General features: G+C 43.3%; 1 protein-coding gene across 1 annotated transcript in view; it reads left to right on the top strand.

The window, feature by feature from the left end:
• The window catches only part of LOC148027488 (uncharacterized), a 62,474-nt gene extending 40,654 nt beyond the window's left edge, over nucleotides 1–21,820 (top strand). The window contains exons 2-5 of the mRNA XM_087689208.1: nucleotides 8,027–8,138; nucleotides 8,246–8,420; nucleotides 8,501–8,706; nucleotides 21,377–21,820. Of these exons, the coding sequence (XP_087545334.1) occupies nucleotides 8,027–8,138; nucleotides 8,246–8,420; nucleotides 8,501–8,706; nucleotides 21,377–21,496 (613 nt within the window). The 3' untranslated portion in view covers nucleotides 21,497–21,820. The remainder of the gene's footprint in view (nucleotides 1–8,026; nucleotides 8,139–8,245; nucleotides 8,421–8,500; nucleotides 8,707–21,376) is intronic.
• Nucleotides 21,821–23,174: the final 1,354 nt, after the last annotated feature.

Raw genomic sequence — 23,174 nt, 5'->3', positions numbered from 1 at the left:
AGCTCAGAAATTCGTTGTGAGAAATGGCTGAATTTTACCTGCAACCTGTCAAATCTGCCCTTGTAGCTGCTGCCTACTACCAGGGAAGCCCAAAACTGCTGTCGTCAGCCACAAGATGCTGTGGCTTGATTTTGATGATCCTTGTGTTGTTGACGCTTGATCCCCTAGCGCCTTTGGCTGCTGTCATCTGCAGCAAATGGCTGAAACTGGTTTGTGTTGGGTGTAAAGTCCCTTCGTCTCTGTGTAAATAGACTTACGGGTGTGAACACACCCTTAATGTACCCTAACACATAAATACATTCTTTTTATTCTTTGTGTACCATCACATCGGTACATCTATTTTTCTGTGTTTACTCTTTCTCTAACTCTGAGCTCATCTCTAGCCTTCAACTAATGCCTTGACCCTACATGCCATTGCTCACTCTCACCCCCTTCAAAATGGTATCAGAGCTTAAGGCTTCGTGCGCTTCTCGAGACCACCAAAAGGATACGAGTAGTTGGTAGCTCACAGGCGACAGTCAAGTCGCAGGTGACATTGCAGCGTGTGCAGGCGACTTGTTGCGTGGTGATGAACAGTCCAGGCGGTGAACAATCCAGGCGATAGTTGGGCGACCAGGTGGCAGGTCCAGCATGACGGCAGGGACGGCAGTGGGCCGGTCGACAGGCGGCTGCTTGTAATAGGTGGTACGGGGCAGACGATTGGAGTTCATGTCCAGTGTGACGATTGGGACCAAGAAACGACGAGGTGTTGGCAGGTGACTCCGTAGCATGACGATTGGAACCAGGTGTCAGCAGAGGTGACGACCAGGCGATGATAGCCGTCGAGGAAGGGTCAACCGACCCCCCTTTTTCGTGACTTCGTCAGTTTCTTTTTAATAAAAAGAAATAACAAATTTCTTTAATTTCAAAGTTACCCTCTTTCTCTTAACAAGGGTTCACGCGCTGGAGGCATAGAGCTTAATTTTGTGCAGGTTTATGCCCAAAAATTTGGGGCTTTTGCAAAATTTTGTGAAATTTTACTAAATTTGCCCGTTTTATGCTTTCGGGAATTTGTATTAATGCAATCGAGGCAGATTGGTCAGTGAAATTTTGGGGTTTTTATTGAAATTTGTGGATTTTGCCAAAGTTAATGCGTGAAATGCACTTTGGGAATATTTCTGAAGCAATCTTGTTGCCATAAGTAGAGTGATTTGAGAATTTTTATCTCCCGCTTGTGCGATTTTGGAGAAATTGCAGAGAATTCTTGGTGTTTTGGGGTATCACAAGTTGATACAAGCACATATGTATGCAGTACACATGTTGGGCAGCTCCCATTGAGTTGATGTATCGCTGATTATTCATGTTGCAATAGTCTTAGTGATCATTTGCAGATCTGGGATTGGTGCAGATGTATTTTTTGGTGATATTGCTGAAGTGGGAGTTATCTGGTAGTGATGTACGGGTTTATTGTATGCTGAAATTGCAGTCATACTGCTGAAAGTCATTCATTCTACTGCTGTACATGTACTTGGACTGAATCTTGCTATTATTTGCTGAAAAATTGGGCTGAAATCAGCTGAATATTCAGCTCATTTTTGCTGTCATAAATTGCAGCATTGAATTTCTGGTGTAGTGCTGAAAAATGGCTGCAAATGCTTCTAGCAACAATGACGCAAAATCCCTCTTTGAAATCAAGAGGTTTGATGGCACTGGCTTTGACTTGTGGAAGGATAAGATGCAAGGCATTTTGTTTCTCAAGGACTGTGAAAATGCTCTCTTGGAGACTAAGCCTGCAGCTATGACAGATGTGGTTTGATGGCACTGGCTTTGACTTGTGGAAGGATAGGATGCAAGGTATTGGCACTGGCTTTGACTTGTGGAAGGATAGGATGCAAGGTATTTTGTTTCTCAAGGACTGTGAAGATGCTCTCTTGGAGACTAAGGCCATTGCATACAATAAGATGGCAGTGTCTGATGATGTACTTACAGACATCAAGCATCTTGATACATGTTATGCTATATGGAAAAAGCTTAAGAACACTTATGAAAATACAACTCTTGTGAATCAAGTCATCTTATGTGTAAACTTGTGAACATGGAGTTGGATGAGTCTAAGCTAGCATCTGAGCATTTGAGTACTTTCACAGGGGTTTTGAGTCATTGCAGGACTCTGGTTTGACGGCTTTTGACGATAAATTGAAAGCTATTTTCTTATTGATGACTTTGCTTGGTAGTTGGGAATCTTTGGTTGTGTCACTTAGCAACAATCCCGCTTTGACTTTTGATGGTGTTAGAGGTTTAATCCTCGATGAAGAAATCAAAAGAAAGTCTAGTGGTGAAAGCAGTGGCTCAGCTTACCATGTAAGAGGCAGGTCTGAAAAGAGGGTAATGCAACTAGTAAAGGTAAAAGTAGAAGCAAAAGCAAGGGTAAACAGCAGGATGTCACATGCCATCAGTGTGGGCGTAAAGGACATAAAAAGCCCAATTACCGGTATTTCAAGAAAGAGCAAGAAAGAAAGAAACAGCAGGGTAAGAAAAAGAAAGATGATAAGAAAGATGATGACAGCTCTTCCTCAAAAGAAGTTGCAAAGGCAAATGTTGTATCCAGTGTGGTCATTGAAGAGCTTCTTGACACCGAAGAGATACTTGTTGTAGCCTCATCTAATGATACAAATATTATGACAGCAACAGGTGATATGCACATCACCAAAAAGGAGGTAATTGATGCCTTACTTTCAGCTCATGATGGGCTGTCACAATCATGGATAGTGGATAGCGGTGCTTCTTTTCATGCTACCCCCTCTTTGGAGTCATTTTCTGAATACACTGCAGGTTGCCTAGGCAAGGTTTACTTGGGTAATAACTATGCATGTGAGATAGAGGGTGTTGGCACCATTCACTTGGCTCTTGAAAATGGCCAAGAGCTGATTTTGCAGGATGTCAGATTTGTACTTGGCATAAAGAAGAGACTACTAGTAATCAGTTGGGCAGCTTGATGCTAAAGGGTACTTTACTACATTTGGTGGTGGATCTTGGAAGGTCCATAAGGGCTCTATGCTGATTGTTAAAGGCAGCAAAAGGGGGATTTTATATTACTTGCATTGTAAAGCATTACTTGGCAAGTTCTTGGCTATGGCTGAAGTCCATTTACAGATGGAGTTTTGGCACAAAAGACTTGGTCATATGAGCTAGAAAGACCTTCAAGTTCTCTCCTCTTTAGGGAGATTTGATGTAAAAGGCTATGGTCTTGAATTTTTTAATGATTGCTTATATGGAAAACATGTGAAGTCTCCTTATTACTTTGGTGTCATTAAGAAGTCTAATGCTCTTGACTTAGTACACTTTGATGTGTGCACTGTGCTTATTAATTCGTATGGGGGTGCATGGTACTTTGTTACTTTCATTGATGATTTCAGTAGAAAGTCATGGGTGTATGTACTTAAGAGCAAAAAGGAAGTGTTGGATTCTTTTAAAAAATTTCATGCTTTTGTTACCACACAAAAAGGGCTTAAGTTGAAAGCCCTAAGAACAGATAATGGGGGTGCATCAAATGGTGTGGCTGAAAGATTTAACCGCACACTTTGTGAGAGAGTCAAATGTATGCTGTCCACAACTAATCTCCCGCAATAGTTTTGGGGAGAGGCTCTTAAAACTGCAGTTCATGTATGCAATCGCTCTCCCAATCGTGCATTGAAAAATGGCATTCCTTAAGAGGTTTGGTCTAGCAAACTTGCTTCATATGACCATTTGCGTATCTTTGGCTGTGATGCCTTTGTGCATGTACCTGTAGAACAGAGGACCAAACTAGACATGAAATCCATCAATGGCATCTTCATGGGATATGGAGATGAGGGAGAGATGGGTTATAGAGTTTGGCTTCCTTTGGGTAGGAAGATAATACGCAGCCGAGATGTAGTATTTAATGAGGCAAAGTTCTTGAAAAATGCTACACATGGTGATCTTGATAAAAAGAAGGTCAAATTTCAGCATGAACAGGCAGCCATTCAGCAGCCATTAGCTGAAAATTCTATTCCTTTTGATGCTGAAAATGAGCAGCAACCTATTGTGCTACAACCAGAAGATCATGGACAACAAATAGATGCACAGGATGAAATAGGACAGCAAGAAGAACATGCTGAAAACAGATTACAGCAGCAAGAAAATGCTGAAAATCAGCCACTTGGTGATGGTGTGCACATTCCTTAGGATGTAGGCCCATTGCTTGATAATGCAAATCATTGGGTAAGATGGTCTACATGTGTCAGAAGGCAGCCACAGAGGTTTCAGCCATCTTTGGATTGCATTTTGTTGACTGATGAGGGTGAGTCTCTGACATTTAAAGAGGCACAGTCGTGTGAAAATAAGAGAAAGCGGGAGCTTGCTATGCAAGAAGAGATGAAGACTCTATATGCAAATAACACATGGGAGCTTGTCCTTTTCCCAAGGATAGGAAAGCTATTCCTACAAATGGGTTGACAAAGTGAAATGTATTGATGGCAAGCCCAAGCACAAGGCACGGTTGGTTGCTAAGGGCTATACACAAAAGGAAGGCATAGACTTCCAAGAGGTCTTTTCACCAGTGGTGAAGATGACTACGCTCCATGTTTTGTTTGCTTTCACTGCATCCTTGGATTTAGAGTTGGATGAGATGGATGTGAAGACTACTTTTTTTCATGGTGGCTTGGATGAAGAGCAGTACATGAAATAGCCAGAAGGATTTGCTATTCCAGGAAAATTGCATTTGGTTTGTAAGCTGAAATGCAGCTTATATGAGCTGAAACAAGCACCTAGACAATGGTACAAAAAATTTGATACCTTTATGCTTAGCCATGATTTAAACGCAGTCATGCAAATCACTCCTTATACACTAAAAAGGCTGATGATGGCAGCCTTATTATGCTGGTTTTATATGTGGATGACATGTTGATTGCATGACAACATAAGAGTACTTTGAATGCTCTTAAATGACAACTCAGTTCAGCCTTCTCTATGAAAGATTCGGGGGCAGCCGAACACATTTTGGGCATGCGCATTAAAAGAGATGGAGGTAGCATTTGTTGTTTCTCTCACAGGACAAGTACATCAGCAAAGTACTTGATATGTTTAATATGATTGATGCTAAGCCTCTTGGTGTGCCTTTACCGCCACATACAAAGCTTAGCAAAGCCGATTGCCCTAAGGATGATGCAACTGCTAGTGCCATTAAGGGTATACCTTATGCATCAGCTTGTGGATCTTTGATGTATGCCATGGTTGCAACTTGCCCTGACATTGCTCATGCAGTGGGAGTTGTTAGCAGATTTATATCTAACCCTGGCAAGCCACATTGGGAAGTAGTGAAATGTATCTTCAGATACTTGAAAGGTACACCAGAAAAGTGTATATGCTATGGAAAGGGTACACTAGAGTTGTAGGGATGTTGTTATTTAGACATGGCAGGAGATCTTGACATTAGGAAATCTACCAGTGGATATGTTTTTACTTTGGCTGGTGGGGCTATCTCGTATTATGTATAATTAACTTTTCAACCTTGAGTCCTTGACACTTGACATTGCTAATTTACTTGGAAGTTGGATTGTAAATTGTGATATGTATGAACATTTAACATATTGAATCTTCTCTCATATGATATATCTTTGTCTTGTTCACCTTTACGGGTGAATGTTGACAAGATTGATATAGAGAAGGTACGTGACATTCTGCAGATACCACAGGAGGAGCGGGATATCTACTCCATGCTCAATGAGGAGCTATTGGCACCGGTACATGAGACTCGTGCACAAAGGAGGTTAGAGTGAGGGCCACACGTGGTCGTGCATGACAGGCAGAGTTAGAGTCAGAGTCTGAGGATGAGACTGAGGCTACTTCATGAACTTCTTGATCAGGGTCCTCGGAGTCGGACAAGTAGATGGTGCACAAATCCTCAGAGTCCGAATGAGTCATGAGTCATGACTCGTGATATGCATGTGTTAGTTTAGCAGTGCAGAGTCTAGACTAGAGTTGCCAGTTGTTCATTGATGTTGATACTTATAGCCTCACTGGACTTTGGAATTTTGACAGATTATTTATATGACATAGTTACATGTATCATTGTATCTTAATCCCACTTATGCATCTTGATTCTTGTCTCATTGTTCTTGATGTCAGTCTTCACTGCTCTTCAGATCATAGATTATTCACGAGTCATAAATTCTAATTCATTTTGTTGCCTTAAGTTTTGAAAATTCAGTCTTAATTGTGTTAAGTTGTCTTAAGTTTCAACCATTGAGTCCTCACTCTCGATTCCTTAATCTTCACTCGTGAGTCGTGAGTCATGAGTCGTAAAATGTGTAATGAATCATGATTTCAATCATATGACATAAAGACTCAAAGTTTTGTATGAAAATTGGGTACATGTTGTTGTAGGCATTGATATATTTACATACCCACATAATACTGTATTTTTTTTAGTGTACAATCTGAAATGCCGTTTACCCTTTTTCAAAATTTGACCAAAACTTCGAAACTCCGGTTTTTCCCGTTTTCGAAACTCCCCCGTACTATGGGCGGTTTGTAGGCTGTTTTGTGGGCTATGTGTTGATGCCGTTTGATCCATGATCCGAGCTTCCTATGCATTTAAGCTGTCATTAAATGTAGTTGTTGTCCCTAGTGTCCTAGCACTAAGTGACACTAGAGTAAGGGTTTATTTTAGGGTTTCCTATGACAGTTAAGCTGTTAGGGTTTCATTTTTAATTTTTTGAAGACACTTTGTGCCTTATTTGTACAAGTAGTGTGATTGCCTAGACCATTGTGCTCTCTCTCTCTCTCTCATTAATTCATTACTTCTCATTCATGATCAATATTGTTGTGCTTTGATTAATTCTTTCATTTTCTCATTCATTTTCCCATTAAATTAATCGCACAATTGCTCCACACCTGGCCAACAATGGGTTGGCATTTGAATTTCATGACAATTCCACAAAGTTCAAGTTTTGAATTCAATGTATGATGCTGGCAGACCGCTGATCTGACCGGCCTGCCAAATTTGGCCAGCTGCAGTAAATGCAGTATAGCTGCCTTTAATGCAGCGAAAAGTGATGATGTGGCAGGTCCAAGGAAAATCGCAGCAGTCTGGGGCTGGACAGCATCTGGCAAGGCAGCACAAGCTATGAAATGCCTAACAAACACTGGAAATGCACATTAAAATGAAAGAAGACATAGTTAGAGCTCTGATGTTCTTTGTAGACTTTGATTAGGGCTCACAACCAAGAGATGACAGGATGACAGACTAAATAAGGCAGGCTAACTGACACAACACAAGCTATACCCACGTCAATGAACCATAAGAAATTGGACATCCTACTGACATCCCGGCTATAGAGTCAAACGGGCTTATACCCGAGCTTTTCTCAAACTCCTATACCACCTGAATTGGAAGCTGTCAAGGTGTCCAGCTTATTGATTTGTCTATCTCAGCCGAGACTTTATATTGTGATACCTTTAAAGGATTAAATTGATTCTACAGATAAGTTATAGAAGGATGAAATATTGTGTTTTTTGAATGGCTTGTCAACTAGCTTATTCACAATGTAGAATAAAGTGCCATATGTTAATGTGGGGTTATCCGTCTTGACTCATGACAGATGTCTGTTGACAGAACAATCCACTGTTTTTCTCCAGCTGCTAATTTCAGTGTCTTGTCTGCTTCTAGTCTCCAAGTCTTCTACATCCCTGTTCACTCAATTTTATCGCTTACAGTACAGCAGTAATCAAGACATATTGCAGGCTGCTTCTTTGCTGCTTATCTGTTACAAACTTGTGGTGTTTGATGTGTTGGCCATTCTGTTTTTAAGACTAGCCAATGCTTCAAAACTGATGTCATTTGTGCGTTCACTAAAGTGATTCAAACTTACATGTGTGTGGCTTGTTGTCATCAGATTGTTAAATAGTTCATTGTTCATTCACATTTCACATTCTGGTGACATTAACGTTGAACATTCTGGTGAGAGTTAGGACATCTTTTTTTTTGTTAACCTTCAAAGTAGATGATGTAATCTATGGTTTGCAGCCTACAGAAGGAGAAAAAGAGACGAGCTGGTGGAGGTGGTTTGAATAAGTTGTGTGGTCTTTCTCCAGAGTTACAAGCTCTCCTTGGAGTAAAGGAAATGCCGAGAACTCAGGTAATGTGGAAGGATAAAGATATGTGTTTTTTAGTCAAATTTGTCAACTGTTGTCCTTTTTTTCCTAGAAGAGTTTGGGTACTACAGTCTGTATGATATTTGATCAGGTTGTGAAGTCTATCTGGGTGTATATACGGGAGAAAAATTTACAAGACCCAGAAAATAGGCGCAAAATTATATGTGATGATGCTCTTCGGGCTGTGCTGGGTATCGAGTCAACCGACATGTTCAAAATGAATAAGCTGCTATCCAAACATATTTGGCCTCTTGAGGACGGTGAAGGTAGCTAGCCACAATGTAGTGCACTATATTTTGACATTTATTGCTGCTGCTGTATTAGATGACAGTAGATTGGTGTGTAGGAGTTGAAGGTGAGCCAAAGCCAAAGAAGCCCAAACCAGACAAGAAAGAAAATCATGAAGGAGGGAAAGCAAGAGGCTCTGGCTTCACTGCACCACTTCCCCTTTCTGATGCTCTTGTCAATTTCTTTGGTACTGGAGAAAGTGAGCTTTCAAGGTCAGAGGTGGTACGACGCATGTGGGAGTACATCAAGCAAAATCAGCTACAGGTTAATGGAATGTTGGATTTTGTTTTTGAGAGAAGGAGAAGTACACAAGATTTACCATCTGTCGTTTTATAAATGTTGTTTGTTTAATGACTGGTACTTGATAATGTTTTGCAGGTTGTAGTGATAGCTATTTTGGCACATTTTAGGGTAGTCAATGTTGTTCAGTAGAATATAGACAAGATTTGCACATTTCCTGGTCTCATGAGTCATGTCTTTTCCAGTATTTAGACTCCATGATTTTCCTGGTTTACCTTAATTACTCCTTGAACAGTCAGACTTACTTTGAGGGTGTATTTCTCTTTCTCTTGAGAAAAAGATGCTTACAATATTGAAATTCCCTAACAGCTACTTGGGTTGATCGCCACATTATTAACTCAACAAGGATGATTAGTGTGACTGTTTTTCAAGGAAGGATGTTACAAAGCATCAATGGTTGGATTGCTCAAGTATTTATTTGTCCATCTTGATAGGATTAATTTTGGCCATGTTGAATCAATTGTATGGAAGCACCTTTTTTTTTTTGGCAAATAAAGTGTGGCTAATTATATTACTTCAGAAAAAACCGAGTACAAGGAAGTGTTCATGCTCAATAGACTAGCTGGAGCTGATCAGAGTTGTAGATATATCAAGTATACAAGCTTGTCAAGGTGGTCTAGGGGGATGGGGGCAAGAAGCCATGGAGGGGGGGTGTATCGCCATCTGGGACTGCTTGCGTGCATCACGAAAAACAGGTCCTAGCCGCCCCAAGTGCGCATGAAATGAGATTGGAGCTCTTGCCGAGCTCGAGACTCGCCCTACACGTGATCCCATCAACCGCAGAGGGAGTGGATGATGGAGGTCTAGAGCTTTGCTAAAGTGGACTGTATTGAAAAATTCTCCCTGCCAAAGACCTCCTGACATCGCGCCTTCCAGATATGCCATCCAGTAAGACTCCCAATGATCTCCCATACCTTAGAGCGGCCTGCTCTGGGCTCCAGTACTTGGCGGATGGGTAGAGCCTCCAAGCCGACTATTGTGCACGACCTGGCCTCAATAAGGAAGATCGTGTCCTGCATCCTAGCCTCATACAGAAGGTGATGACCCTGATTGACTGCTTGCCAACAGAAAGCTTCCCATGAGATACATCTAGCGCTGGGTGCTATGCGGTGGAGGATGCGGTGTGCTTCTCTCCACATTAGTTGCGCCGCTTTACACGACCAAAGGCAATGCTTTGGAGTTTCCAGAAACTACTTTGTGCAGCGTTTACATTCTCCATCCTTCTGCATCTGGGCTAACCAACTTCCTACTGCCATGCCTCCATGTGCCACCAGCCAGACGAAATACGATACCCTCCTCGGCCTCCAGCTATCCCATAGGTGGCGCCAGATAGTCCGTCAGAAAGCATCCGTGATGCTGTGCTCCGCCCAGCTACGTGACGACGCCTAGTCCATGTCCTCCTGCATCAACATGTGTCTGCCAATCCTGACTGTGTACTCTAGGAACCTCGGTGGCTTCTTGGCGACCGCAGTGACCGGCCATAGCCACTCTCCTGGATCCCACTTCAGCTCATCAAGCGGTCTGCCCTTCTAAATCTAGAGGGGTCACTCCCGGAGCTCCTTCGAGAAAACATAGGGGTCCAGATGCCATGTCTTTCCTTGAAGGCCCATCACCCGAATCCTCCTCCATGAAAGGACAGCCATCCCCTGATCCTGCTACCCTTTGTCAAGGGCCAGGCTTCCCCCCTCCAGAACGGTGAAGAAAGTCCCATGCGGGGCGCCGCCCACTCTACCTGCCACCTGTAGGGGGACACCTGTCGGTGAAAACGGCCCATACCTCCTCGAGCTCTACCATCTCTCGTACCGGGGGGCTAAGCCACTCTTGAGGTATTGCTGCGTCGATCTCCTTCTCCTCAATTCGACTCCTCTTTGGAAACCTGATGCCCGCTGCAACACCTCGTCCACCAACCTATACACCTCCCGCCAGGTCTTGATCGTGCGGGCCGAGCCCTCCCAACCAGCCCACTGGATGTGGAGGCGCTCGGCGATCTGTACCCCCTCCTGATCTCTGACCTGGGGGTTCCAGATCACTGACTGGTGGTCTGACTCTTCCTGGCAACTTGGGGGGACTCTGAATTAGGGCCTTACGGAGGCCATGCCACACACGAAGTAAGCTACGTAGGAAGGGGGATTTGGGGGGCGTGATTTGGGCCATTGTGAAGATCCATCTCAAGGACGGTCTCCAATCTCTGCCAAGCCTGTTTGCACTCTTGAAGACCCTCCTACAGTAGGACCTTTCCAAGTTTGCCCTCGTGGTGTGAGACTGCGGACTACAAGCTTGCCCAAAAGGGCCACACTTTGATACTTTGGGTCAATGATCCCAAGCCCTCCCTCTGGCCGATGCCAGATGATGGTCGCCCACGCCACCTTGGCGTGAGAGTCCTTGGAACTATCCGACTCGGTCCAGAGGAAATTCTGCAGTAGGCAGCGAAGTTGAGCAACACAGGACGAGGAGAAGTACCAATATGAGGCGATGTACCAAGCCGTCGCTAGGAGGACCTGGTTGACCACCAGGGCTCGGCCCACTAGGGAGAGGCGAGCAATACTCCAATAGGTCATTTTCCTCTGAATAGAGTTGAGAATTGGAAGAAACTGCTGGGCAAGGGTGATGTCGAGTCCCCACCTAGAACCCTAGGTAACGGACGGTTTGCCCTTTGCACACCCATCGAAATCCCAAGTGGACACCCCACTCCGTACTAGAGTCTGGGTCTGTAAGGAAATGAATCGACTTCCGCCAGTTGATTTTCGCCCCGTTGCAATACAAAACACCCCGAGAGCTAGTCTCACTCTCTCGAGCATTAGCTCATCGTCCTCTTTGTAAAGTGCTATATCATTTGCATACTCTGAGTCTAAGAGTTTCATCTCCCCTCTCACCGGAAGTCGGAGGCCACATAACCGACTCACACGTGATTAGAGGAAGTGAGACATTGCCTCTGCAAAGAGTAGGAACATATACGGAGCCAGTGGGCAACCTTGCCATACCAATCTATCCAGCCGAAACTTCTCCCCTCTCCTGCCACCTATTAGAACCTTGCTGATAGCCGATCTGTAAAGTGCGGAGACCCCATGGATCCATGCCTGGGGGAAGCCTCTCCATGGTGCCCTCCAAGAAGTCCCAGTCCACCTTGTCATAAGCTTTCTCAAAATCCAGTAGTACAGCCAATCCTTGACCATTGTGCTGGGCCCACTCTGTCGCCTCAAAGAAGGTAAAGACATTGTCTAGGATGCTCCTATCTTGGACAGAGCCTGTCTGTGTGTCATGAATGATGTCTGGAAGCACGGGGTGGAGTTGCCTACCAATCATCTTTGCCAGTGTCTTATAGACAACTGGCAAGAGGGTGATCGGTCTCCACTGGGATAGCTCCAACCGGTCTCCCCCTTTGGGAAGGAGACTGATAAGACCTGCCGATAGACTCCTTGGCATCCGACTTGAACTGAAAATCTCATGGAAAGCTAGTAGTAAGGGGTCCTTCACTACCTCCCAGTAGGTGGTGAAGAAGGCCTTAGAGAGGCCATCTTCTCCCAGGCATTTTTACCCGTCGTGTGTGTGGAAAGGCTCCTCTAATTCCTTCTCTTTGAAGGGGTCTAGGAGGGAGCGTCCCATCTCCTCTATGACGAGGGACGGGATGTGATCCCAGGCCTGCTGTGTGCAACGCTGTCCTCTGGCCGAGACTGTCTCTTGCTGGAAAAGGCGTCTCCATCACCTCGTCTGGGCTAGAGCGAATCCTCCCATATTGATCCTGAAGGTTGCGTATCTACACTCCTGAGGTGCGGGGCTGGTGTGCCTGAAAAAACTCCTTGCACATTGTGTCCCCCTTCTGCGCTCAGAAGGCCGACGATGGCTGCTTGTGCGTGCACCTCATGTGCGTGGAGGATGGGATCCCTTGGTGTCTAGTGTAATAATCTTTGCATGGGTGCTAGGTCCTGCTGGAGTGCTCTCTCCTCCTCCTAGCTTTCCCCAAAGACATGTTTAGTGACTGATTAATCAAGTGTACGGCTGTCATAACAGCCTTTGCCCAAAAACCATGGAGTAATGCAGCATGAGACAGCATCGTACGGACCTTATCCTGTAGGGTTTGATTCATATGCTCTACAACTCCATTTTGGGGTGGATTATGAGGGGCAGTGATCTCCCTCTTGATTCCTTTGCTGTCACAAAATGCGTGAAAGGCCTTGGACACATATTCCCCACCATTGTCAGAGCGAAGCCACTTGAGTGTCTTTTCAGTTTGATTTTCAATCAATGCCAAGAATTTTTTAAACTTGTCAAGCACTTCATCCTTGCTACGAATAGGATAAACCCATACCTTTCGTGTAGTATCATCGACAAAGGTGACAAAATATTTCTCCCCCCCCTAAAGATAATCCATGCATTTGACATACATCGAATGTACTAACTCTAAAGGAGAAAATTTCAGCGAAAGAGACTTTTTATGAGAGGTCTGTGCATGTTTACCATAAACACAATGATCACAATGCTCAAAATCAACATAACAAAGACTAGGCAAGTAACCTAAACGAAAAAGCACTTTCATTTCAGTTTGACCCATGTGTCCCAACCGGCCATGCCATAAAGAAACACTTGGCTGCTCGGTCATTGCAGCAACATGGTCATGCACAGTAGATACATGAAGTGGATACAAAGTATCACTCTTGCAACCTCTGGCAATAACCCTAGATTCCTTACAGATCTTCCATTTCCCATCACCAAAGGTGGTATGAAATCCATCGTCATCTAGCTACCCTGTGCTAATCAAGCTTTTCTTGAGCTAAGGTATATGCCGTACATGCTGAAGTGTGAAGACAGAACCATGCTGAAACTGTAACTGCACTTTGCCAACACCTGCAATGTCACATGCATAGTTGTCCCCAAGATGGACAACACCATGTCGACCCCCTGTATAGACAGAGAACCACTCATGATGAGGGGTGACATGAAAGGAAGCACCTGAATCGAGAATCCAGGTATGCATGTCATCATCTGTATCTGCAAGTAAAGCATGTGCACCAAAGTGTGAAGAGACAAAGAGTACGTCATTCCCACTGTCAGTGTCATGAGTGACTACATTCACCTCTTCAATTTTGACACTGCTCTTCTTAGGTTAATCCTCTTTCTTCTCTTCCTTGCTATCATTTGTTTTCTTGCCCTTTCCTTTCTCTTTCTTCTATTTTTTTTTTCAAGTAAAATGTGGCTGATTATATTACTCAAAAAAACTGATTACAACAGAGTACTCATGCTCAATAGACAAGCTGGAGCTGATGAAAAGTCACTGATACATTATATATACAAGCCTCTCAAGGCGGTCTGGGGGGGACAGGGACAAGAAGCCGTGGAGGGGGGGTGTATCGCCATCTGGGGTTGCCTGCTTGCATCACGAAGAACAGGTCCTGGCCCGCCCCAAGTGCGCATGAAATGACATCGGAGCTCCTGATGAGCTCTTGACTCACCCTTCACTTGATCCCATTGGCCTTGAAGGGAGCGCATGATGGAGGTCTAGAGCTCTGGTAAGGTTGCCTGTACTGAAAGTCTCTCTCCGCCGAAAGCCACCTGACACCGCGCCTTCCAAATATGCCAACCAGTAAGACTCCCTATGATTTCCCATACCTCAGAGCGGTCTGCTGTGGGCTCCAGTACCTGGCGGATGGGTAGAGCCTTTAAACCCACCACTGCGCACGACCCTGCCTCGATAATGAATATCGTATTCTGCATCCCGGCCTCATACAGAAGGTGACGGCCTTGGTTGACCGCCTGCTAGCAAGAAGCTCCCCAAGAGATACGTCCAAGGTTGGGTGCTATGCGGTGAAGGATGCAACATACTCCTCTCCACACGAGACATGCCGCCTCACATGACCAAAGGTAGTGCTTTGGGGTTCCTTGCTATCAGATTTGCCTTTCTGCTGTGATCTGCCCCTAGTATGCAAAGCACTAGAAGACTTACTGGATGCATTGTTCTGCCGATTCATTTTTTCCATGAGTAGAGCACTACCTACATCAGCATACAAAAGAATCACATTAGAATTGCTCATAGCAGTCCTGAACGTATCCCAACTCTCTGGAAGAGTGCAAAGCAAGAACGTAGCCTTAAATTCTTCGTCAATCAAGAACTTCAAGGCAACCAGCTGGCTGAAAATGGAGTTAAACTCACTCAAGTGTGTAGACATTGCTGTACCCTCTTTCATATGCAAATCCATAAGCTTTTTCAGTCAATACACTTTGCTAGCGGCACTCTTTTGTGCATACAGTTCTTCCAGTCGAGTCCAAATAGCATATGCAGAATCCAAACCTTCAATGTTAAACAGCAAGGCATAAAAAATGGATAGCTGGTTGGTTGAGTATGCAAGCTCATTTAACTCATCCCAATCGTCCTATTCCATATCTGCGGGTTTTGCCCCTTTTGTCTTAATTGGCTTTGCCTGCTTCTTTTGCAATAGGATATTGTAGCTCTGTTTTTGCCAGACAGCAAAGTTATGTGCTCCTTCAAGCTTCTTTATGTGCATGAGATTACTGCTGTCACTGCTGCCAGCCATGATTTTCAGCCCAAATGTGACAAAAAATTCAGCAAATGCCGGCCCAAACTGTCACACAAGTGACCAAGGTACAAACACGTACCAACCAACAATAAATGACCATGTAGAAGCAGAAATTTCAGATCAGTAAGTAAATTTTCAGAAGCACCAAACCATGTGCTACAGCATTGCACAACTGATTACAGCTGTTCCAAGGGCAGATAAATTACATTACATGAGAAGTCCCAAATGTTAGTTGTAATTTCTGTTGTACATGTACCCACGGGCATAAAGATTAACAGGCATGGTCAAAAGCTCCAAAATTTTGTGCTCAAAGGATTAACCATACATTTGAGCTTTCTCTGACATGCATAGAATAGGCCAATTTTGCCAAAATAGAGCACAATTTCAGCAAAACCCCAAATTTTATTGACCAATCTGTCCCAATTGCCATGTTCCTAAAAGCATAAAACGGGCAAAATTAGCAAAATTTCACAAAATTTTGCAAAAGTCCCAAATTTCTTGGGTCCAAATGTGCACCAATGTCAACCAATCTGACTCAGTTGAACAGAATTTCACGAATACAGTAAAAGCCCCAAATTTCTGGGCTTAGATTGCACGAAAATTTAAAACTGTGCCTCCACGCATGAACCCTTTGTAGAGGAAGAGGATATTCAAAAAAGGTTAAAAAAAAAAAGAAATGGATGACGGGTGATGGGTCCGTTGACCCGTCAGTTGGCACCCGTGAGCCCCGTTGGTCCCGTCCTTGGCACGTCCCGTTGGTCGCGTTCGTCGTGCACGGTGGTTGTGTTGGCTTGGTCATGTTGGTCACGTTTGCACGGTGGTTGCCCCGTTCCGTCCTTGGCACGCCCCGTTGGTCCCGTCCGTCGCCACGCACCAACAGCCGTTGCCCGACTGCCAGCCGTCACCTACAGGAAACGTATCCTGTCGCACGCCACCTGGTCTACGTTTGACAGTCAATCCTCTCGTCAGCTATTGATCTGCTACCCGCCGAGAGCTCGCCTATATCAGCTGGCTCACTTTTGATGTCTCGAGAAGTGTGCACTCCTTGCGCGCTCTGATACCAGTTTGTAGTGGCTGGGAGCGCGAGGATTGAGATAGTTAGTGGTTGTTAGCAGCAGAGAGAGGCACAGAGAGTGAGAGTGAGCACGATCTTTTTGGGTACAATGGTGAGTGTACCACTTTAGGTTTTTAGAGATATATATATATATGAAAGTACAAGTGCTAAGGGTATGTTCACACCCGAGCACATTAAAAGGCACGAGGGCCTTTATCCCAACGAGCTCAAGTGATCCCTTAGCAAAAAGTAGAAAGATGAACACGTGCTAGGAATCATTGTGACTAGTCTTGTAGATGAGCTTGTCCATCATGTAGATAGGGCAAAGATTGCATTTGAAGCATTGCATACATTGGAGACTACATTTGCAACCAAAGGTAAACATTCCATTACTAGTCTTAAGATTGATCTTTATGGTTTAAAAATGAAAGATGGAGAAACTGTTGCCTCTCTAGTTAACAAAATGAAAAGCTTGAAGATTCAACTTTCCAATGTTGGAGAACCAGTCAAAGACGTTGATGTTGTAGCATTGATATTGAAGTGTATGCCATTTAGCTTTGACTAAAGAGTCAAAATCTTGAAAGCACAAGAACCAGTTCCAAGCTTAGAGAGTATGATAAACTCTCTCCTTGAAGAAGAAAAAAGCATGGGATTGATACCCTATGTATGAGAGCTAGTCCTTGTTGTCAAAATGAGAAAGCTGGACCAATGCTAATATTGCAAGAAGACAAACTCCAAGTTAGAGTTTTGCTTCACAAGATATCCTTGCAAAAATTGTGGAAGATTGGGCCATGGAACAAAGATTTGTAGAGCACCAAAGGAGTCTACAACAACAAACATGGTAGAAGGCAAAGAAGGAGAAATTGTAGCATATGTTGATCTTGACTATGCATTTTGATCTACATCAACATTAGAGGCTAGGTTTTTATGATGGTATCTGCTCTTGTAATCTTGGACTTGTTAAGTTTTGTAAGTATTTTATCTTGTAATCCTAGATTTCTTGTTTTTTGAATTTCTAGAAGTAGTTTTTCTAGTATTCATGGACTTGCTGTTTTAAGTTCCAGAAGTCCTTTTTTGTAATCTTGGTCTTCATGGGTGTACTAGAAGGAACTTGCCTTGTAATACTGGACTTATTGATTTGAAGTTCCAGATGTTATCTTGTTTAGTCAGAGTGAGTATCACCTAGTCCTCGTATATTCTATGTATGTATTATCTTGATTAAGTAATCATCATATTTTACTATACTTTTCCTTTGCCTGATATTTGGGCTAGGGAGGGTGTTAGAATTAGGCCCTTCAACTAGGCTCATGAGAATGGACCTTTGCTTAGATGAGAATAAAAGTTGAAGTGATCTACGATGTCATAGGTCATCTACCCATCCACTTGCCTTAGCCTATAAAGGGGCCACCGATCCTTCATTTGTAACAAACTTGAGAATGAAATTGAGTGTGTCAGTCTCAACACACTAGTGAGAATGTGAGAGTGAGTCTACATCATTTTGTATCTTCTTCTCCTAAATGGAATCTTGATTAGTACATTTCATTTCTTAGTTAAGTCTCATGTCCATTTTACTTTGACAATGTTTTGTTATAATCCTCCATAGCTCAATTAGATTAAGGTGTTTTTCCCATGTTTCTAACAATCTTAAAAGGTTCTAAAAAAACATTTGGCCTTGCCTCCATTATTTATAATGAATTTGATAAATAATGTTTCTAATACACGTGCCTTAAAGGATATTATACGACATGCATCCCTCGTATCTCCTTGATGATGTGGCGTTCCCATTCCTGTTTCGCTTATGTCGTACTCTGAACGGGTCTTGAATCGCAGCAAGGCGGCCTCCGGATGTCGAACACTAGCAAACACAGCAGTGAAAAGCTTGATCTGATGCAGACAACAATGAGGAGAGAGAAAGACTAAAAACGCAGACAAGACAGCTTGCAGGAGAAAGAAAGACTAAAAACGCAGGTAGCAGGTGAGAGAAAGACTAAACACGTAGGTAGGACAGCCTATAGGAGAGAGAAAACTGTCAGGGCGGCAGCTGGGGCCTGCAAATGCAGTAGTTTGTTGATGTGGCAGGCTGTATGACAGCAGTGCAGATGATCAAGAGTCAGTCGCCAGGCAGAAACAACAGCAATCAGGGTGTGGAAGGTTGGAAACAGGCACGAGACTGTAGGGAATAGTGATGGACAGCAAGGGCTGAGATGTCCTCTGCGAACGGGGTGTGGGCAGCAAGCTGATAACACTTGAAACCTGCAAAAACGAGATTGGGGGAAGAGGGGAGGGTTGGTTGCCAATTTATAGAAAATTAGGATTTTAGATCCTCTCCCACTTAACTCTCTCGATCCACTCCCTGTTTTAGGGTTTTGGCTAAAATAAGTATAAAATAAGCATGTTTTGGGGTTGTTTAAGTGGTTACGAGCAATTCTTAGCACAACAGCCCCTCTCATGCCCAAAATAGGGTGAGAAAAGTAGACCAGCCTAAATTTTGATTCACCCCAAGGCGTCCCACTCCAAAGCAGATAGGGCATCGGACAAAGGGTGCATGTCGGCTGCCCAGTGGTCTACCAAGACTACAGAGGCGATGGTTATCTTACCAAGGGAGCCCAAGTGACCACCCTAGAGAGACTAGGGCATCAGACCAAGGGTGCTCGACGGCTGCCCAAGGGCCTACCAAGTCCTACAAAGGTGGATGGAATCAATGGATTTTTGTTCTTTGGAAATGTTTTGAAAGTACATAAGTAATATAGGGGTAGCGACCGATTAAGTGACAGAAAGGAAAGGATAAAGAGAGTTTTAAACCCAAGTCAAGCACAAAACTAGCAGACCAATCCCTTGCACTGACTAGGATAAGTGCCTAAGGATGAGAACAAGTGTGTGTACCGGAAGTCCTCCCATTGGAGCCACTACCTATGTACGCAACGCCATCAACCTTGAGAAGTGCACATTTGCTGTCCCACTATGCTTGTAGAAGAAAAAGAGGAGTTTTGCGCCTTGCGGGCTTGTTCCACATGTAGCAGAAGTCATCAACATTTGTGCTCTTTAGTTTGTGCATCTTGTTTGACATGCACCATTTGTACCGCATCTGGTGAATAAACCTTATCTCATGTGACATCATCCACATCTATTGTGTGTTTGCTGTGTTGGCTGCTCACCAATATGTGGGGCTATAGTCAGTTACTAGCAACATGTTATCTAGCTTGCATGCTGCCCTATTCGTCGACTAGTCAACACATCCTTCCACTCCGGTTTGGTTACTTGGGGACAACCTCCATGTGCACATGCTCAATACGCTGACCTGAACATGGTTCTTGTATGCATCAAACATGTCGGCCACATGGCTCATCTGGTAATGTTGATTGCTGACCTTTGTCCACACATGCTCCGCTCGTGTACAAAGCTATGCTATCCTCCATCTCATCATTCTACTTGAACCACACAAATGCACTTAAGGATAAGGTTTTGAAAACCTTAATTAAGGTTAACTTTTCTTTTTGTGGGGCAATTCCCATGATATTCAGATTTAAAAAGAAAGCTTAAGTGTGCATTGAGAGTTTCATAGGATAACAGTTTGAGCCATCAAAAGGAAGAGATTTCAATCAATCTCTTCTATAAACCCTAATTTACAGCAAAAATTAGGGTACTGACAGCTATCTCGATATGCGTGCTTAAAAAAAATTGAGGGTCTAGGACTTGAATTCTTGTAGTTGAAATTGAGAAATTTTAGGGAGATTCAAGAGGTCAGCCAGTCAATATAAGATTTGGGGTTGAATTTGTGTTTCAAGGAGTAGGGTGAAGCCCAATCCCCAAGCAAACCAAGGGGCAAATTTTTTTGGAGGGTTGCTGGTCAGTTTTGACAGCAAGAGGCACTTGGATTAGCGGAGGAGATCAGAGGATCTCAGTTGTACTCCTTCCATTTGCAATATAAGAGAGAGAAATATGGCAAGGGGTGCGAGTTTTTGGGCCAATATGGTGTTCCAAGATTCAAGTGGTAAAGTTTACATTTTTAGTTTACGTGAATTTTATGCTTGCTGTAATTAGTGCTTAATCAGGTTATTAACCATCCTATCCGAGGAGGAAGGCTGGTCTCAGAGTGGGAAGACCTTGAAGGGACCTTGGAAGGGGAAACCTCCGGTTGAAGTGAATTCGATGAGGGTTCCATCATGGAGAAATTATACCAAGTAAGTTTAAATGATCTGATAGGGGCCAAAGATTGGATTCGTGGTGCCAATGTGGTGGAGTTGGACGTTGAGACTCCACATGATCCCCTTTGATCAAAAACTTGGCCCCATGTTATAATGATTATGTGCTGGTTTTGCTTGAGTTTAAGGATATGTTCGCATGAAGCTATGATGTGTCAACAATGCCTATGATGTTGCTGTAATGCATGATTTGTGCTTTGGGGCTCTTGGTTGCTGTGTATTTGGCCGCATGAAGCTATGATGAGTCAACAATGCCTATGATATTACTGTAATGCATGATTTGTGCTTTGTGGAACTTGGTTGCTACATATTTGGTATGCTAGTTATGGCAGAAAGAGTTGCAAGAGTATTGGTGATTTGGTCTTAAACTGGATACCTCAAGTGTTTATTTATGATGTCACATTCCCTTTGTCCCTTATTCTGGAGTTGCTTGTAAAAAGGTATGCATCAAAGTCGTTTTTCTGGCAAAACTTGTAGGATTATTTTCTTCCAATGTTATGTGGATTTTATGCCATTATACTGTGAAGACCATCTGCTCAGGATGCTATCCATATCTTTCCAGGCATCTTTCTCTGTGTATCAACAAAATCCCCAAACAAAAACACAAACACAAACACCAAAACCCCCCCCCCCCCCCCCCCCCTCCCCCCCATCCCTTGGCACACCAACCAAAAAAAAAAGGGTGAGTGGGCCTGCTGTGTGTCTGTAAGGTGGTGATGATTTTTTGGGTTTCTCCTGAATGTTCTTGGTGAAAGATTTGGTGTATTTTGGTTTTTCTGTATTTACATGTAGAAAGGCAGGCAGCTTCAATTTCTGCTTGCTAAATACATACTGCACTATTATGACAGGATCCTGCTGACAGAAGGCGGATTCTGTGTGATGTCAAGCTTCAGCAGCTATTTGGATGTGACACATTCAACGGGTTTGGTATGGCCAAGCATTTGTCTGCTCATTTTATAAAAAGCTGATACTGCTTTTTGAGTGGTCAACTTTCCAAAGTAATTTTCTGTGTAGATAGTAATACTTGTCCAAGGTTTGTGATACCCTTTTACTTTCCTCTTTTCCCACAAACTAGCTTGTAAGGAGAATCTGGGACAAAATCTCCTTCTTGCCTGGAATTTCCATCCTGAGAGGATATGACCTCCCTTGCCTTGTAATCCAAACAAACTTGAGGTGAAAATACAGACAAGATCTTGGTGTTTCTGGGGTAGGTGCCCTTAACTGGCAGGGATAAGAACAACCAACACTGATTCTGTAATTTTTACTTTCAATTTCAAGTATCTATTCACAGACATGTTAATGCTTTAGCCCCTAGTGCAAGGCCATGTTTGCATTTTCTGGTGGGCTTAACAATTTAGAAGAGGGCTACTTCAACCAAATGATTTAACAGTTCCTGTCTGTAGCCCCTAGGGCCAGGTTATGCTTGCATTTTCTGGTGGACCAGATAATTTATGAGGGCTACTTCAAGACAATGACTTACCAGTTCCTTTCTTTCATTGTTTTACAAGCCTTGTATTGTTGAAGTGCATAGCAATTTTAGCACATCTGGTTAACTGGATGGTCTCCTCATTTACGATGAGCTAGTGCTGTTGTCATCTTAAAAAGCCTATGGAAGACTGTTTGGAGGTATTAAAATTTCTTTTATGTGAATTTTTCACTTTTTCAACTCCTATGTCACGATGCAACAGCTTTGATATATGGAAACTAGGGGTTTTCTGAGTTCAAGTCCAAAATTCATTATGAAATAGTGGTGATGGTGACGTTCTTGCTCTTTGTTTTTTAGATCTTCATTATACTTTGTTAATGATGTCATTGGTTTACAGTTTGGCATGCATTTTGTATATATTGTGAAACGTCACCATTCATCACCTTAACAAAGATGTATCTTTCTTTTTAGTGGTGGTTTCCTCTTTGTGACATTCTTCATTTTAACATTTTATAGTTCTTTTTGGTGGTGGTGGTGGTGGAGAGAGAGAGAGAGAGAGAGAGAGAGAGAGAGAGAGAGGCCAAAATCGGCCTATGAGACAAAACCATACACAATGCTAATCATCACTAGATACCAAAGTGTGACTTGCTAAACGATGATAAGTGATATGCTGCGAAAAGAAGCGAAGGTAATGTACAAGACAAAATAATGCCCATGTAGGGATACAACATGGGCATGAAGCAATACATGTCTAGTTGTGTGGCTGAATAATATACCAATAGCTAGTTCCACCCAATTAAGATTGGTGGGTAGAGTGTCATACATCCGTGACGAAAGAGTATGGGGGTAGCATCTTGGTCGATCCCTCAGCTCTGTTGGGTGCTACTCGCATCGTTGACGGATCTCCCTTGTCTCTTTGGTGTAGCATTTGTATCTAGTACTCTTGTATTTGTAGTTGGTGATGTTGTAATCACTTAACTCTTTAGACTCACACCTCTCTATGTAGGTGTTGCAAATATAGTCATTTTGTGGAAGAAATTAGTAAGATGTGACAAATGCTTGCCTCACTTACAAAGAGTGGTTAATGTCCCCCTCTCGGTAGTGTTTGCCTATAGTAGTGATGTGCGGAGCCTTTAAATATTGTCTAGGAATTGACCCAAGTGGTGGGACTTAATGACTAGTTTGAGGGAGGTGTCTTCTTCAAATAGGTTGGGGTATCT

The sequence above is a fragment of the Lygodium microphyllum genome, chromosome 12, assembly GCF_053477565.2.
Source record: "Lygodium microphyllum isolate KBCC chromosome 12, Lygodium_microphyllum_v1.1.10, whole genome shotgun sequence".
In the NCBI taxonomy this organism is placed as follows: Eukaryota; Viridiplantae; Streptophyta; class Polypodiopsida; order Schizaeales; family Lygodiaceae; genus Lygodium; species Lygodium microphyllum.
The sequence above is the reverse complement of the archived record's forward strand: the minus strand, read 5'-3'. Positions and strand labels throughout refer to the sequence as shown.